General features: G+C 40.4%; 1 protein-coding gene across 3 annotated transcripts in view; it reads left to right on the plus strand.

Moving 5' to 3' along the window:
• Positions 1-17,730, plus strand: part of PCNXL2 (pecanex-like 2 (Drosophila)) — a 272,672-nt gene that overhangs the window by 106,590 nt on the left and 148,352 nt on the right. For all 3 annotated transcript variants that reach the window (XR_001145936.1, XM_004691129.2, XM_012731293.1), the window contains exons 14-15: positions 1,382-1,492; positions 2,603-2,694. Coding sequence is in view for 2 of the 3 variants with exons in the window: in XM_004691129.2 (XP_004691186.1) it covers positions 1,382-1,492; positions 2,603-2,694 (203 nt within the window). In the remaining variant the exon portion in view is untranslated. The remainder of the gene's footprint in view (positions 1-1,381; positions 1,493-2,602; positions 2,695-17,730) is intronic.

The following is a 17,730-nucleotide window of genomic DNA, read 5'->3' on the forward strand; positions in this document are numbered from 1 at the left end:
AGAAAATGGGATGCACAATTACTCCCATTCCTACAATTCCACCATGGCAAGGTTGCATTTCAATTTCTCAGAAATGGCTGAAACACTCTCCCCTATCATTCCTGCCTCTACCATTCATTGTAGTTTGTATCAGGACATAATTTCATGTCTGGGCATATTGGATCAGTTTTCCTTAGTCTTATTAAATCAAATTTCCTTAGTTTTATTAAAGTTTGCTAGTCTAAACTTCATTGACTCTCTACCCAATAAGCTGAGACAGAAAGAAGACAGATGTTGTACATCATAGCATGTATTGGCAGTATTAGTACTGTATTTCCTTGAAACCCAATTTAAATAGATTCAAGAAAGAGAAAATGATAGAGAAGTTGCTGTGAAATGCAGCCCTATTGCGCTCTATTTCTTCTAACAAATGAGCTCTGCGAAACACCGAATTACAGCTAATGGTTCTTCTGTCCAGTTGCACTGTTATGGTTTGGTAGCATGATCTTCCTCTCCTCAGGCAGGGTCACCTTTACCTCCCAGGTGAGCCTGTCCACTTGGAACCAGGTGCCATCACACCATGTGGAGTTTTTCAGTTAGCCACCACTCCCTGCCCATTTCTGGAGGCTGGAGTTCTGATTGAACTGTGGACCTCCGCTGGGGATTGAACTGCAGTAGACATTTTTTTTTAAAAAGATTTATTTATCTATGCTTACAGTACTGGGGTACAGGTTAGAGATGTGGTGGGTGAGAGGATTCACCAGAGACAGAATGGGGAGCAGAACAGGCCGACTGACAAATTACACTGCTGAGGGGAGCAGCAGGTGGGTCAGGAGAGGTCTACTGCGCCATGTGGGTTACCTCCCTGGCCGGGGATTGAACTCGTGCTGCAGTGGCTTCGGAGAGCTTCATAATGTGGTTCTTTAATGCATTGCACCACCAGGGAGAACCCTGTAGTAGACTTTTAACAGTTCATCTGCCCGAAGTCACAGAAACATAAAGTCAGCTCCTTGGCTCCAATTTTGTGCCTCCCTGCTCTGCAAGAAGAAACTCTCCCTCATACATCTCCTCGGGTCTTGCATGTTCCTATAGTTTTCCCAGTCCTCTTTCTCCCATTCTCATTCTCCCAAACTCCAGCATGCTCTTGCAAACTGAAGACCAGTCTTCCTTCTCACTCCCATCCCAAAGGTCTCTGCTCAGTCCTGGGCCTGTCTGCATTCCTTTTCCTGGGCCTCTGCCTTAGCAGTAGATCCTCAGCCTCCAGATGCTCCTCCCACTGGGTGAGAGGGTCAAATATTGCATCCAGGGTTGCAGGGTGGATAACTGGAGGGGGGCAGGAAGGCTGAATCGTAGCAGGAACCCTACCAGGCACTTACCATCATTCTCATCTGTTCACTTTCAGTATTTTTATATTGCTTCCCTGCAATTTCCCTCCTTGGACTCTTCCCACAGATCAACACTTTTTGCATTTATCTTTTGGAACAAATTGACATGCTGTTTTTTGGAGGTTCTGGTAAGTGCTTACTGTCTATTCTTCCTGTAAATTTCAGATAAAGGCGAAGGGGCTCAGTCTTGAAATGAAAGCCCGGCCAGTTAGGGTCTCTTCATCTGGACTATTTAAAATGACTTCAGTTTGGGTAAATCAGGTTGATGGTGGGCCCATCTAGATTCATCCAGATGGTTCACTGAAAGTGGATCACCTACTAGGCAATGGTAGACACAAACAAAAAACAGGAATGTGCAGAATTCTCTGAACTTTGAAATAGCTTTGGGAACTTTCTAACTCCTCCTTGCAAAAATAATCTCTTGTGTGTGGATGTGTAAGAGCTATGTGAGTAGACATAGTGTGTGGGTGTGTGTCCTGGATTATGTGTCAAACTAGGAGTGTGTGAAAGTGAGCTTGTGAATGTGACATTGTCATTATGTGTCTGTACAGACATGTATCCCTAAACATCACTGTGACCTTCATTTTGGTGTAGCATTTATGATTGAGGTGGAACATTACCCAATGATGATGTACACTGCTTAATTTTAAAGCTTTTCTCTAAATGGAAACAAACACTCATCTCATAAAATTGCTATAAAGGTTAAGTGAAATCATGTACATAAACAGAGTAGAGCAATTGATTATTACACTATGCATCACATCTCGGTCACTCGCACGCACACACACACACACGCTTGATCTTCCTTGTTATCTGTTGATCTGTCAGTCTGGCCTCTTTCTGTCTTTCCCACTCTTTCCCCTCTCTCATCCCCCTTCCTGCGTCATCTCCCTCACTGCTTCTCCTCTTCCTTCTGTTGAAATCTATCTCTGTGTTATTTTCTTGGAGTAGCAGCTTTCAGCTGTAAGCAGTAAGCTCTTCATCACCCCCATCCTGACAGGTTCACAGTTTGCTAAGGTGGTTGTCAAGGCTCACCTTAAATGCTTTCCTCCTGGGCTTTCGGCTCAGCAGTCTGTCGTGTTCCAATAGTCACCTATGTTTTTGGCTGACCACATACATAGTTTGTGCTCCTTCGACAGGCATTTGTGTAGGAAAGCTAAAATCTCCGCTTTACTCTCTTGCATTTATTGATTGGGAGACTTGAGTCTAGAAAGTAACCATTGGCGTTTGTGTTCCAGCTGTTTCGGGGTTGACCTCTGCGGTCTACAGCGTGTCCCGAAGTGCTGCTGCGGCTGCCGTGCTGCACGTGTTCTGCTTCAGTGCGGTGAAGGTAGGTGCGAGGCCAAGGACCTTCCCCTACTTCCCACACTTATTCAACCAAGAAATGCCTTTAATAAGCAAATAAATGGTTTATTTGATTATAAGAGAAACAGGATTTTAATATATCAGGAGTGCCAGGGTCTGGCGGATGAGGCTTGGCGAGCTTTAGGAGTCACATTAGGGCATCTGATTTGCCAAGAAACAGGAAGTGCACTGGCCTGACCCTCTCCCTCCTCCTCCATCCTCACCCTCACCCCCACCCACATCTGTTGGAAGGGCCAGTTGTTGACACTGTTTAACATGGTGGAAATCTGTGTTGGCCTTTAGTCCTTCTGAAATACAGTGCAAAAGATGCATAATGTGAACAGAGAGAGGCTGTGGCAGCAGCACCATTTCAGACTCTAGAAAACAGATGACTTTAGACTGACCCAAGGGGATAAAGTTGAAACCTAGGCTGGCAACAAGGGATGATGGAAAAGGTCCTCACTTTGAGAAAACAATATGTTGTATCAGAAAAGAATTGTAGCTGTCAACATATGCCTGCCCATTTGTGAGTACTATTTTGTATGTGATCTGAACACCTATCATATCTGTAAGGGAAGAAAGCATGTGTGGATCCTTGCTTTCCATTTGACTTGTCATACTTCACTGATCTGAAGAGCTCCCTGTAACAAATCTAGTGAATACATTTTTTTATTGTGTTTTCATTTTTTGAAGATATGTTCACTGAGTTGATGTGTTCATTTTTACCCTCTTCAATACTTTAAATCTGTTGTTCCCATGTCTTGTGGATTGTGTGATTTCTGATGAAAATCTGCTGTTTTCCCAATATTTGTTCTCTACTAGTAATGTTCCTATTTTCTTGGACGACCTGCACAATTTTTCTCTTTGGCTTTGTTTTTCAGGATTTTAACAGTGATGTAAGTTGGTATATCATGTCCATTTTTTATTTTGCTGAAGTTTCCCTAGACAGTTTTTTTTTTTTTCTTACCGAGTTTTTCAAATCCTTAGCCATTATTTCTTTAGCTATATCTTCTGTCCTGTTCTGTTTTTCATTTTCTTCTTGGATAATTACATACATGTTGGATGATTCAATAATATTTGCATCTTCTGGATGCTATGGGCTTTTAAAAAATTTTCCTTTTCTTTTTTCCTTTGAATAGTTTTATTGACCTATCTTGAAGTTAAGGAATTATTTCCTCTGCTGTGTCTACTAATAAGTCTGCAAAGAAAAAATATTTAAATCTATTATATTCAGTATTTTATTCCTATTTATGACATTTTTGTTTAACTTCTATATATAACTTCGCTTCTCTTAAAATGACCTGTCTGTGAAGAGTGCATTCTAAATCCTTTCATAGCCTGTGTGTGGTTGGAAAATTTATTTTTTTCTGAATATATTGATTTATTGATCATAGCTATTTTAAAGTTGATATTTTATACATCAACTGACTTTATTTTACAGATTCTCAGTGAGCCATACTCTTGCTCATTTCTACATCTAAGGTGGAGGCATCCATTTGTTGACATTTAGTTTTGAGGAGAAGACTGAGGCTCACTGAATTTTTTTCCTTAATTCTTATATAATTCTCATTGTCTATAGTTTTTGTTTAATGAAAACAACCAATCATAACTAGACTTGGTCCTTTCTCTTTATGTTTTCTGGGACATCATGACTATTTTTATACTGAAGACCCTTAAAAAGAGGAAGTGTTTCTTATTATTTCATTAATGACTTTATTGGTTTACTGAACATGATCCATTATTAATTTTTCACAGACTAATTTTTGTTTGTCTCATTATTTTTCGTGGTTTTCCTCATATTTGTCTTTGTGTTCTGTTTCTGGAGTTTCAGATTTCGACAACAGCTGTAGCAGTGTTTATTGGAAAGTTATTGTGCACTAGGAAATGTATTTTACTTACCTCATGTAATTTAAGCTACTCAGCGTCCTGTTAAACAAGGACTCTCGCATCCTAGTTTTCTGTTATGTGATTTTGCTATCATTCACTAAATGGCTTACTACTGAAGTGAAGTTTGAAGTATGCCACTCAGGTTGTTCCCCCGTTCTCCCTTTATAATTGTTTACTGTTAAAATACTGGTGCTTTAGAACCCTTTGAATCAGATATTTGTTAAAAATTTGCCTTATAGAAAATACCTCTATGTGGTCCCTTTAGAGAAATATTTCATTTTAAAGAGGCCTATGTTATTTTTTTTTCTCTTTGCAGGGTTTTCTATTTTCTCTTCAACATTCTATTATCTATTCAACATTCTCTTATTTCTGTTCAGTTTATAGACTTGCTTTAGTATCTATAGTATTTAAAATTAGTTTAGCACCAAAACTTAAAAGTATTATATTTTGATATAGAAATATGATTCTTCTACTTCCTTAAATAATTTGAAGTTCTGTCTACACTGGGAATGTTAAATGTTCCCATTTCGTTACAGCCTGATGAAGCTGAATCGGGAGTCACAACTCACATGTTTCATTATGCTCGTCACATCTTATACCTGACCCACATAATGTATCTAGGTTACCTGCCTGCTCAGGTAGACGTTAGATTTTGTGATCCCTGTCCTACAATCAAGTTGAAAGTGAGTTGGTTTCTGTTAGAAATTAGGCTCCTGATCTAATCTTAGAGGTACCCTGGGTTTGAACACAGGCAGAACAGGAAACAGTCCACAGCATATTCCAGTAATATACGACCAGTTCAGATAGAAAAATGTCTTTGTGATAGAGTTCCTTAATAGGAAGAAGCAACATCACAGGCCTTGCGAGGTTAAGAATGGAATGCTTGAGACTAGGGCATCTCTTTTGCACCAGTATTTCTCCACATGAGTAAACTGAATAAAGCTGATGCCTCACAGGTAGTGAGAATGGCCAGATATAGCCAGTCCACAGATGTGCAAATTGAGATGCTATGTTGTCTGTCAACCTTGTGGCCTGCCTCTACCATCGTCCTGCCTCTGATTCCCTGATTCAAGTGATGTCAGTAGGTTGTTAGCATGACTTTTTCCTGCTTGCTTTCTCAGTACTTTCTTCTTTCTCTCTCAAATGCAAAGCAGGCATTGTGTCATACGTTAAACCTCAGAACTACCTTTCAGTTTGGTTTTATCTGTGTTATCTAGCATAACTTCCTCTGGGCCTGGTTTATGCACAAGTACCATCTCAAGCTCCAGTGTGGATTTTGTTTCTTGCTTTTTGAATATTTTATTAGCTGTTTAGAGGGAGAGTGGAAGCTAGTTCTCTATGTTCCTACTGCCGCTTTGACCATGGCCCATGTACTGATTTGCCCCTCTCTGTAATTCTCCTATAAATCCTGAATAACAAACAGCTTTTGTAGTACATATCCCGAGACTGTTGGAAATAGGAACAGGCCAGCCCTGTGAGTACTGCAGGAGCTGGGAGTTCACATTGTCTGGTAGTTGGTGTGTGTGTGTGTGTGTATTTGTTTGTTTGTTTAGAAGTGACTCTGCCTGTACTATAGAGATAGGAAAGGGGGACCAATCAATTCTCCTCAGCAGGCTAACATTTATCAAAGATGATGCTGCGCTTTCTGTGATCAGAAAAGAGAAAATCTATCAGGGAAGGTTGTCTAACACGGCCAGTAAATCTGCCTTGTCAGTGGAGGCATCTGCACAGTCACAGGGTGGCAGAGGACTGCTGCCACGTGCTGGTGGAGAGACTGCCCAGATTATAGAACGCTTCCCTTTGGGAGGGGCCCACTCCTCATAAGCCTGGGTAGAACTTGAGAGGACCAGAGATTTCCTGATGGCTTTGTCTCCTTGTCCATATCTTTTACTTTTTGGGTCTGAACTTCAGGCACTGCCCCCAATAAACTGTTACCTGCTAGGACCACCCTGCAGATATTCAGGCATCCTGGACATTGTGGACATTGGGCTTTGGCGCCTGAGGACCTTGATGTTATGGCTGTGTCAGTTGCTGCACTAGCCCTTTCTACCTATCCCCTTTGTACGACTCAACCTTGTGAGGCCTCCCCTGCATTCCTTCCTCCATCACAGGTATCATTTGAATGTTTATTTACTTATGGGACAGATGCTATCATTCCCTCACCTCTTCAAGTTCAACTCCCTCTCCATTCCACACATCACTAATTGGGCACAATTTTTTTCACTGAGGTCAGTAAGGCCTCAATGCTCGGACACAGAGGCAGCCAGCACCAGCTGATCAGAGCTGGTGCCCCAAGTAATAAAATCTGTGTAGAATCCTGGGCTGAAATTTTTGTTTATTTCTGCTTTTCTCTCTCTGTGTCATATTATAGGTGCAAAACTGTTGGATCAGAATAAATAGATTCAGTCTTGAAAGCACTCTGATAACGTTGTGATGGAAATGAACACATCAGAGGCGCTGGGCTTTACTTAGATGTTGAGACAGGCTTGTTACCAGGTAATTTAGGAAGGTTTACTTCATTTCAGAGAGTATTGACTTCTCTAGTTTAATGTTTAAACAAGTACCACGTAAGGTAAATAGTATAGGTTGTTGTTCAAGATTTCTAATTTTCTATTTATATTTTGAAATACCTTTGGTAAAAATAAAGCAGTTTACATTTCTCCCTTCATACTTGGAAGCCCTGAGCTTTTTAATGATGGCAGCTGGACTCTCCACTTTAAAATGCAAGTGAGCCTGGCCATCAAATCAGCAAGGGACCCCTTAGGAAAAGAGAAAAGTCACCCATCTTCTACCTAACACACTGACCCAGAGCTGTGATCCACTTCCTATTTAATGATGCTTTTGTTTCTATCTTTTGTGCTTACTCTTTGCATCGCAGACTGGATATCTTTTTTCCTTTTATCTCTGCTGTACCATGATAGATTGATGGGCCGTTGTGAACGATTTCAGTATGTCAGCTGCCTCGCCAGAGATATATTTCTCAGTGTGGGCCTTGATATGTATTTATGTTCTTGCTTTTCAATTCTCTCACTTGATAAAAGCAGATTGAGTGACTGTGAGTTAATTCTACTCTCTGGAATATTAATTAGGGGAAAAATTTAATCCTTCTAAATTTCATACTCTCTTTGATTCATCCAAGATGGTAGCCAGTAATAGATGCATGGACTCCCTTATTGACTTAAATATTTGACAGTTATGTACAGAAACAACTGGAATATTTGTTCCCTGGAGAAATGACTCAGTAGTTAATTAACTGGGATTTTTCTATGTCCGGATAAAGCATGAGTTCCATTATTTTTTATAATCCCTTACAAAGAGAGTCTGCTTCATTGATGGCAAGGGAATCCAGGGGTTGAGGCACATTATTATAATTTAATGTTTCCCAAGAATCATTAAAAATGGCCTGTGGGAGCATTTCCCCCATGTTCTCGGTACGATAGTGATGCAACTAAAACAATAGCTTTTCCCCTGCATTCAGGTTTTAAAATCGAATTGCAGATATAAAACAAGCCCATAGTTCTAGAATAGTTTTAGTACTGAAATGGATATTAGCTATCCCTTATTCCAATTCCTTGGTTTTATTATTTAACATGAGAAAATGAAGGTCTAGAGGGAGATGGAGTAACTGATTCAATGTCATACATCATAGGCCCCTGATTTTGTGTCTTTTCAATCTTTTGTGTCATGCTCTAGCAATCTTAAAGTGTAAATATATTTTTCTAGTCAAAAGAATAATACACAAGTCTATAAGATACCTTTTAAGTCTATGCTACTTTAATTTTCAAAATAATTTCCCAAGTGTTTTCTCATTTGTCCTTTATTATAGTTCCATGTAATACATAGGAAGGATAATAGTATTTCTGTATTCCAGTGGTGAATTTGAAGCATAATGCTTAAATTGTTTGCCTAAGGGCACATGACTAATTCACATTGTTTTTTCCATTGTAAAATGGATTAGTGATACCTGCTTCATATGAATGTTGTCAGAAGCAAATGTAATTAAGTGGATAATGTATGTAGTGTCAGCTTGAAGATTCTCAAAAATGGCATGGTGGACAGAATTCTTGACAGATTGCCAAGGCTTCTACCCCCTGGTATGTCACCCTCTGAATGTTCCCTTGCCTGGGTATGGGCAAGACTGTCAGGAGGTGAGGTGTCCCTCCAGTCACCAAGTCATGCTAGCTGGTAAAGGGGAGGGGATTTTGTTCATGTGAGGTTCCTAGTCAGTTCACTTTAAATTGGTCAAAAAAGAGATATTTGAATGGGTGTGACCTAATCAGACAAGCCCTTCAAAAGGGTCTAGAGGTCAGAGCCAGATGAAGGGAAGGAAACCCTCCCTGGTTGGTTTTAAAGAAATAGCCATGTTGTGGATTGCTTATGGAAAGAACTATCTGTAAAGGGCCTGAGGGTGGCCTTTCAGCTAGAGTGAACCCCCAAAGATGGCCAACAAGAAAATGGGGACTTATGTCTGATAGTTGCAAGGACCTGTATCCTGCCAAATAGCAGTAAACTTGGCGACAGCCCCCAGTCTCAGGCTGTCTTGGCTGTACTGTCCTGCATCCTGCTAAGGTCCTAAGACAACACCCAGCCAAGCTGTGCACACACTTCTGCCCCTCGGATGTTGTGAATCACACCATTGTGTTTTCTAAGCCACTAAGTTGGTGGTAATTTGTTCCATCACAATAGAGAATAAATACAAATAACTTAATTAGCAAACATATGATGATCGCAATGGTCATGAATATAATGGTGTACTAGTAATATGTTTGAAAATAAAATCCCAGTTAGTATTTTTTCCCTAGAATCATGCCACTTGTGGTTGCAAGGGAGTGGGAATTACAAGTCTTTTAGCTCGTCCCACTACTAGTGAGGAGGTTTGCGCAAACAGAGGAGGGGGAAATGAGAATTAGGTAGGCAGTTAGTACTTAGTGCCACATTTTCCTTTCTAGACAGTTTTAAAAAGTGTAATTGATTTACAAACAAGTTCACACTAGATTGTTTTATTACCTCGAGATTGGGTGGGGTCACTTTGTGGCAGTGGCACTGATTTGGGGAAAAATAGGCAGAATAATGAAATCTCAGTTGTTCAAAGAGGAATTGCAATTGTTGAGCAAAGCAAAGATGTGAATTCAGGTTTTGAAATATCAAATCTATGAAATGTAGTGAAATCTATATTGGAAGCACTCTGTGACAGTCTAATTTGGAGTGCTAGGCAGGGAAAGGAAAGGACAGGGAGAAAAACAGACTCCAGGCCTGGAGTGTGAGCAACGATGACCCTGGTAAAATTGCAAGACTGTGATTATCCTGGCCACACTGGTAGGAGCTTATTTTCTCTCTTCCAAAATCTTGTGGACTTTTGATAATATTCACTTGATATATTTTTTTTTTTGCATATAATCAATTCTCTGTAGGTAATACACATATTCACCACAACTTAGGAAAATGAAGTCTCTATTGCCTTATGTTTAAAGAGAATAATACTTACCTTCAGGTGTACTGTGAACTAAATGTGAAAATAATATTTAAAGCAGATAGTCAAGCCGTTGCTCAGTACGTGGGAACGATTGTTTGGACTTGAGAGCTTGTTTGATTCTAGCAGGGGAGCACAGCTACTCTTATATCTTGACCAATGAACAACAGTCCATCTCTATTCGGGAAAGACCATCCTCCTCCACCAAGAGCACAGCTGAATCAGCCCTGGCGGTCAATGGGGTGACAGGTGTTGCCAGTTGGAATGCCCTCACATCCTCTTGTTTGGGCAACTGCTCATCATTCCCACTGGATCACAATCTCCTCAGAGCCATAGACTGTGGCTTCTGATACTTTTATATCTTTTATAAAGCCCATCCTTGTTACATAAAAGGTGAACTACGAACTTTGGCATTGAATACATACAAATAACTGCGAAGGTTGAGAAGAAAAGTAAATGTCCATATTTCTACCCCAAAATATGCATATTAGAGTGTGTGTTATTTACATTTATATATGTTGATATAGATAGGATTGAATGCATGGTACCTATCGGTATATCTTGCTGGCTAACAATCTATTTTCCCCTAATAAACACGATTTGTTATCTTGAATTATAAACATTGAATATTTTTCACCAAATGAAAAAGTATGAAATAGAAAAATCTACTTTTAGTAAACAATGAATTCTGATTGTCATCTTTGTTAACATGAGCATTTATTAATGTGCTGAACGTATACTAAGGATCACTATGAGTTAGACTCAGTGCTGGGCACTGGGGCTGTCTCCTGAAATTGTCAGGGTCCATGAGGAGTATCAACAAGAGCTGCAACAGAGCGCGCACTGGCTGCTGGGCAGAGGGTGGCTCTGTGTCCAGTGCAGGTTCTTGATCCTGTGACCACTCAGGCCGTGTGTGCAGTGTGAACAGAGTGCTCAGTACAGGGATAGGAGATGCAGCTGATCTTACCGGTCTTCTTGAACCGTAGGGGCCCGGGACTTATCTCAGAATCACAGTGATGTGATTGAGTTCTTATTTGCGGATATACAGAAAAATAACCCTGGTTCTCAGAAATGCTCTGATATTTATTGGGTTAAGAAGAATCCCTTGCTTTTATCTTTAAAAGAAGGTGGTTCTATATGCAGTCTATTAGGAAGGTCATAGCAAAGTAAAAATTTGTTCGCTTTGCATTCCCCTTATAGCCAAAGCCTCAGGCTGCCCTGTAAATTCCATCATAGAGATGTCTAAAATGTCTAAGAAAAAAAAAAAATGCCAAGATTAAGATTCTCTTCAGAGAGTACTTTTATATAAAGTTGAACTTTCCTGTGCATTTTCATCAAAAAGAACCCCCAAATGCCTGTGAAATCTACCACAGAATTGTAGGACTATTAGGAAGTTTTATTTCTACCTCATAAAAACATTTCAAAACCAGTGGGAGTTTTATGAAGCCAATGCTCATCAATCCATATCATTCCCAATTCAGAGGCCCTGGAGACACATCTCATAGCAATTAGGGATGTTGGTTTTGAAACAAACTGTCACATGGTGTACACTTCATTATTAGTGGGTGATTCATTGTTCAAAACCTTATCTCCCTCCAAAATCTTTGTGTGTGTGTTTGTATTTGTGTACCCATGGACATGTGTGTATGTGTTCAGGAGAATAGTAGCTATTGGTAACAAAACCCAAGATCTATGCATTTATATTTAAAACATGAAAATTTAGTTTTTTTATATTTTAAAATAAAAAAAATCTAATGTGTCAGTCAGTACTTCTGCTCTTCCTTTCTGCTTTTCTTTGTGAAAAGAAACTATTTGATACTACTGAAGTATGTCTTACAGATAAACAATGTTTTTGATCATTTTTATTACAAAATCCCATTGCGAGTCAGTTGTCTATTCTTTATCAAATATCAATATTTCCTTCATATAAAAATGAAAGTAAAATAATTTTCAAATGCATTTTTTCCCATACCCTATCTATGACTTGACAAACTCTGCTTTTTCTAGAAATTTGATTCCTAGGTGCCGCTAATCCTTAGAAAGCCTCTGTTACTTTCGCTGTTGTTCTTTCCCACCCATCACATACAAAACTGCCTGGGGAGGAAACAGGGAAAAGAAACTTGCACCTTGGAGTCCTACCTGGTGCGTGATTAATGGCAGAATAGCCAGGAGACTAATCAGAAGTCTCCTGGAACAAGGAGAAAGTAATAAACAAAAGGGAAGAAAGGCAGTTTATCACATTGGGGTTTCCCTCCCAACTTTACTTCTGTAAAATAATTTGGAATAGATCTTTCTTATACTCAGTCTTTTTGTTTGTATTTCTGTGAGATGTGTATGTCTGTTAAGTTGTGGATTTGTTAAAACAATAATATGTTCATAAGCAATAAAAGCCTAACAAGAAAAACTTTAACACGTTTCTCTTCCTTCTTTTAGGCAAGTTTATACCTTACCTCTCCAAGGAAATTATCTGGCTTTTAAACTAACTTGAGAAAAGGAAATGCTAATTTTTCTCTGGGATAACTTCATTTTATCGCCAGTGTTGGGAAGTTCTTCCTTCAATTACTTTCAGATTCCATTACTGATGCTAAGCACATTTTCTTTTGTCTGGTCGTCAGATGATGGCAGCTGGCTACCTTTCTTCTCCATGCAGAAAATTATGCAGACATGAATTGTAGAGGTCATTGCCCTGCTGTGTGTTTTCTTTGAGCCTCACTATTTCTCATGCTTTTATCTATTTTTATGTTCTTTGCATATGTTTTATGAGCTGTACCTTTGGAATGTCCCCCAGACACCAGGTCCTGTAGCATAGCTGGCTCCATGAGACCCGGTTCATGCAGCCCAGGAGCAGAAGCCCTCCCTTGCATAGGGACGTGCTTATTCCTAACTTCCCTTTCCAACCCAGCTCCTGGGGGTAGGCTCCAAGGAGCTGAGCTCGCTGAGCTCACCGGTCACTTCCCCCTCAGGATTGGCCTGCCTGTGTTAGAACACGCACTGAAGTCAATGGTGATGTGAATAGAACCTAGTATGATTGAGTGGGAGATGAATAAATGAATAGAACCATCTGTAAAGCTGGAAAGTTCTAATTTAAGGTGATTGTGCAAACATACCAATCTTCTTTTTAATGGAAAGTGGTGAGGGGCCCACAGTTAACCCTACAAAAATTGGGAGTTGTGGATGAGCAGAGTCCTGAATTTGGGGCTTGGTCTTTGTCTTGCCCTGTAGGGTAAGACAATGCTATTCTTCCTGTTTTCTTACTTTACCAGTAGTTAAAAGATGTAAGACAGCTCAGCTACAATATTTCTTCCAAATATAAAATAATCCTGTCTCAAAATGTGATTTTGCAAATATTGACCTTCTGCGTGTGATAAAATAAGTCATCCAAGTAGTCTTTCTGAATATTTCTTGTGAAATTCACCCCTTTTTTACATATCTCAGTCAGATGTGTTGCTATAAAAACACACATCTGTATCCACTGGAATAATAAACAAAGTTAAGCACTTAGAGTTGAGGCTGCTTCCAGTAGAGAGATCAGGAAGACCCCAGTGGTCTGCCTTACAAGCTGTCAGCATGCAGGCGAGCCCAGGTTCCTTCCAAGAGCTATATGGAGCTCTGAGGATGGGGTATGTTAAACACACAAAGAGCACATGGAATGTGGAAGACTTACCGTCTGCATCCTGTCCTTCAGAGAGGACTAAGCTTGCTGGCACCCCTTTCCTCAGACATTATTAAGGAAAATATTCATCCCATCTAGAACACACTTCTGTCCCTTTATATCTAATAATTTATCCTGTAGCTATTGGTTATGCTTTAAGGAAATCACATGTATGGAGGAGCACATACGGACTTTTAGTTTTACTAATCTAGACACACACCAGAAGGAAGATAGCAGCTTAAAGTAATAAATGAGAATTACCCCTAATAAGAGCTGTCAGTTCAGACTGTGTAGCTTGGGATAATACTGTCACATCTTGACAAGGTCAAATTCACATCTGGGAGAACGCCTATTTCCTGATTTTTCTGTCTGTGGTATAAAATGTAAGGGTAAAAAATATCTGCAAAACCTTGTTCATCTCATCATGTCTTAGAGGAAGAACATACTTATGGTTGATTCTTTTTAGTTTTTCTTTTAGGAAATGTGATTTACTGTAGTCCTTTGATTTACTGTAGTCCTTATTCCCCTTATATGTTTGCCTTTCTTCAAATATTTATGACCCCCTGTAATTCATGTTGAAGTTCTTTTTTTTTTTTTTAATGCATACAGAACCGGTACAGGCCAGTGGTACAGGGGCAGTGAGAGGATTCACTAGAGACAGAGTGGGGAGCAGAACAGGCAGATTGATGAAGTAGACTGCTGAGGGGAACAGTGGGTGGGTCAGGTGAGGTCTGCTGTGCTGTGTGGATCACCTCCCCGTCCGGGATCAAACTGGCACCCAAGTGGCCTTGGTGAGCTTCACAGTGCTGTGCTTTAACCCACTGCACCACCGGGGAGGTCCCTGTGTTGAAGTTCTAACTCACAGGTGACAGTATTAGGAGGTGGGGCCCTTGGGGAGTGGTTAGATTGTGAGTGTTAGATTGTGTCCCTTCGTTATTGGCATTTCCTTTATATGAGAAGGCTGACACTCTACCTTGCCTCTCCCACTATGTGAGGATTCCATGAGAAAGTGCCCATGAACCAAGCGGTATCTTATACAAGCCTTGACTTAACTTTGGACTTCCCAGACTCCAGAACTATGAAATAAATCTCTTCTGTTTATAAGCCATCTGATCTGTATTTTGTTCTAGTAACCTGCATGCACACTATAGTATCTTAGTAAAGCATATATAGTGGCAAACATTTACTGAGCATTTTGTGCTGATGATTAAATATTTTGCACACAACATTTCATATAATATTTACAAATCTACAAGTATGCACTATTAAATTATCTAAGGTAAGAAAACAAGCTGAATATCTTGCCCAGCATTTTAGTGGAGAGTCGGGGTTGAAACCAGCAATCCTGTTGCCAGAGCCTTGGTTTGGGCTCCAGTTCTGCAATCTAAAAGATCAACCCTCTCTGTAGTTGTAGATATTTAAATAAAACAATCCATATAGTTTGTATATTATATGCTTTATGTAGTAAGGTGCATTAGTTCCATACATATTGATTAAATGCTTTTCATACCCCATTGGCACTGAGAATACCCTGAGGTCTAACACAGGAGTGCCTCTGCCAATGTGCTCATCCCAGCCAAGGGATCAGATGTCAGTCAAACACTCACGGATCTGGATAGTTCATCACAGATGGAAAGAAACACCCAGAAGTAGAAGGAAGGGGTAGGTGACATCACGCATCTCAGCTCCACAGGTTCTGAGCCAATATTTTTCACTCCCACTCCCTTCTCTACCATTTGCTGTTTGAATAGTAAGAGGGAGGGTCCTAGCTGTCTTTTGCTTTTGCTTGGAGAGATCTAATTAGTAGAGGATGAATGAGAGACACATTAGTTAAAGGACAGCTAGCAAATAAAAGTAGTAGGTAAACTTCTTGAATTATATGCAGTCTAGATTGAATTTATCATCAGGAATACTGTCCATCGAGAATACTTTTTCTTTTCTAATGAATAAACTGATGCTGACACACTACTTTGCAGTGTGCAAGACTGTTTCAAATCTCCAGAGCAATGCTCAAGAAAGATGCCACTGTCACATTTTTCCAAAGTAGGTGAACAATTCAGATGTAAAGTTAATTCCACAGAATCATTCATGAGCTTACATTAACTACCAGCTGTTCTGTATGGTGACAGTCATTTCCATGATCATGGCTACTAAATGCTTCTCATAGTTCTTCTTCTTTTTTTTTTTTATTTATTGTGCATACAGAACTGGGGTACAGGCAAGAGGTGCAGGGGGCAGTTAGAGGATTCACCAGAGATGGAGTGGGGAGCAGAACAGGCAGATCGATGAAGTACACTGCTGAGGGGAGCAGTGGGTGGGTCAGGAGAGGTCTGCCAGTTGAATGGTCACCTCCAGGGCAGGTGGGAATCGGGGCAGGTGGAGATCGAACTCATGAGGAAGTGGCTTTAGCTTTTTAGCGCTGTGCTTCAACCCACTGCACCACCAGGGAGGGCCCTCTAAGAGTTATTTTCTTGAGTACATTTGTGTTTTCATGAACTGCATGTAAGAGAAGTACCCCAGCCTTCCTGAAATTGTGAATTAAAGACATGGAATAGGTAAGAAGAGGAAAGCAGAAGGGCAGCGTCAGCCACCCTCGGAGCCAGTTGAGCTGCATTGGCCATCAGAAACTGCTGCAGGGGAGGGAGCATGTGTTGCTGTGACTTTTCTGTGTAAAGATCCACTGAAAAGCACACTCTTGACTCACACTGCCTCCTGCTCTGCTCCACAACAGGGCGCCCCTCCCGGGACACTTCCCTCCCCACACCCTTCTGCAGTTACCCACAAATTCTGTCTTTTCCAAGGCACCGTGCCTGCCCTCACACAGAGGTGCTCCCTGGTGCCTCGCACAAAGTTGGAAGCCAATAAATGTTTGGTTAGGAAAATATAAAACTCCCATTTTTTTCAGAATAAAGTCTGCTATTACTGGTGGTATTTGAAGGAAAAATGAGAGTTTTAGAGTCAAGGAACAATTCTCTGATGATCTGTCATTTTGGTGGAATCTCACTGCTTGACCATCTTTAATGTAAGCTACTTAGTTCTTTTACCCTCTTTAATTGCTAAAAATTCTTCCTGCACAGGTCATAGAAGCAGGCCTGCTGTAATCACAATAACTGAACTGATACAATCCTTGATGACTGATCTTTGAGCCAATCACTGATGGAAGAGATGTAAGGCTGCTCCCCTCAGGGAGCCCAGTACTAAGCACTACTGTGCTCAGCACCTCTCATGAGTAACAGGAGTGACACACCTTCAATGCTGCAATAGAAGTGTTTAAAGGTAGTTGTTTAAAAAAAATATTTTATTTACTTATGCATACAAGAACTGGGGTTCAGGATAGAGGTAAGGGGGCCATAAGAAGATTCACCAGAGACTGAATGGGGAACAGAATAGGCAGATCTACTGAACTACACTGCTGAGGGGAACAGTGGGCAAGACAGGAAGGTCTGCTGCACCATGCGGATCAGCTCCTGGCTGGGGATCAAACTCATGCTGCAGTAGCTGTGGAGAGCTTCACAGTGCTGAGACTTAACCTCTTGCACCACTAGGGAGGCCTGAAAGGTAGTTTTGATGCACAGAGGATTCCAGTCTACCTGGAAAGCCTAGTCCTGGGTAGTACGGAGCAGGTGATTCTTCTCATACTGGGTACTGAAGCACGGGTAGGAGTTTGCAGAGTGGAGTAAAGCCAAGGCAGACAGACCATGTTTGTGAAGGCAGGCACAGGAATAAATATCTCTATGGTATTGTTGTATATATTCTAAATGGAAGGAATGAGGTAAAAATCTTAGAAGGAATAAGGTTAAAAAACTTAGAAGGAATGAGGTAAAAAATTTAGCCAAATTTCTAACTGGTTAATGTAGTTTCCTGTGGAGTACATTTTATTTGGTAGGCTATCAGGAGTCATTGAAAAATACTGAAAGCCAATATTGTAGTTTTTTTGCCTTTTATGGGAGGAGGACCTTTCTTTCTTTCTTTCTAACAGTTTATTTTTACATCATTTTGTACATTTTTTTTTT

Source organism: Condylura cristata, unplaced genomic scaffold (assembly GCF_000260355.1).
Source record: "Condylura cristata isolate star-nosed mole 26May11 unplaced genomic scaffold, ConCri1.0 scaffold00030, whole genome shotgun sequence".
Taxonomy (NCBI): domain Eukaryota; kingdom Metazoa; phylum Chordata; class Mammalia; order Eulipotyphla; family Talpidae; genus Condylura; species Condylura cristata.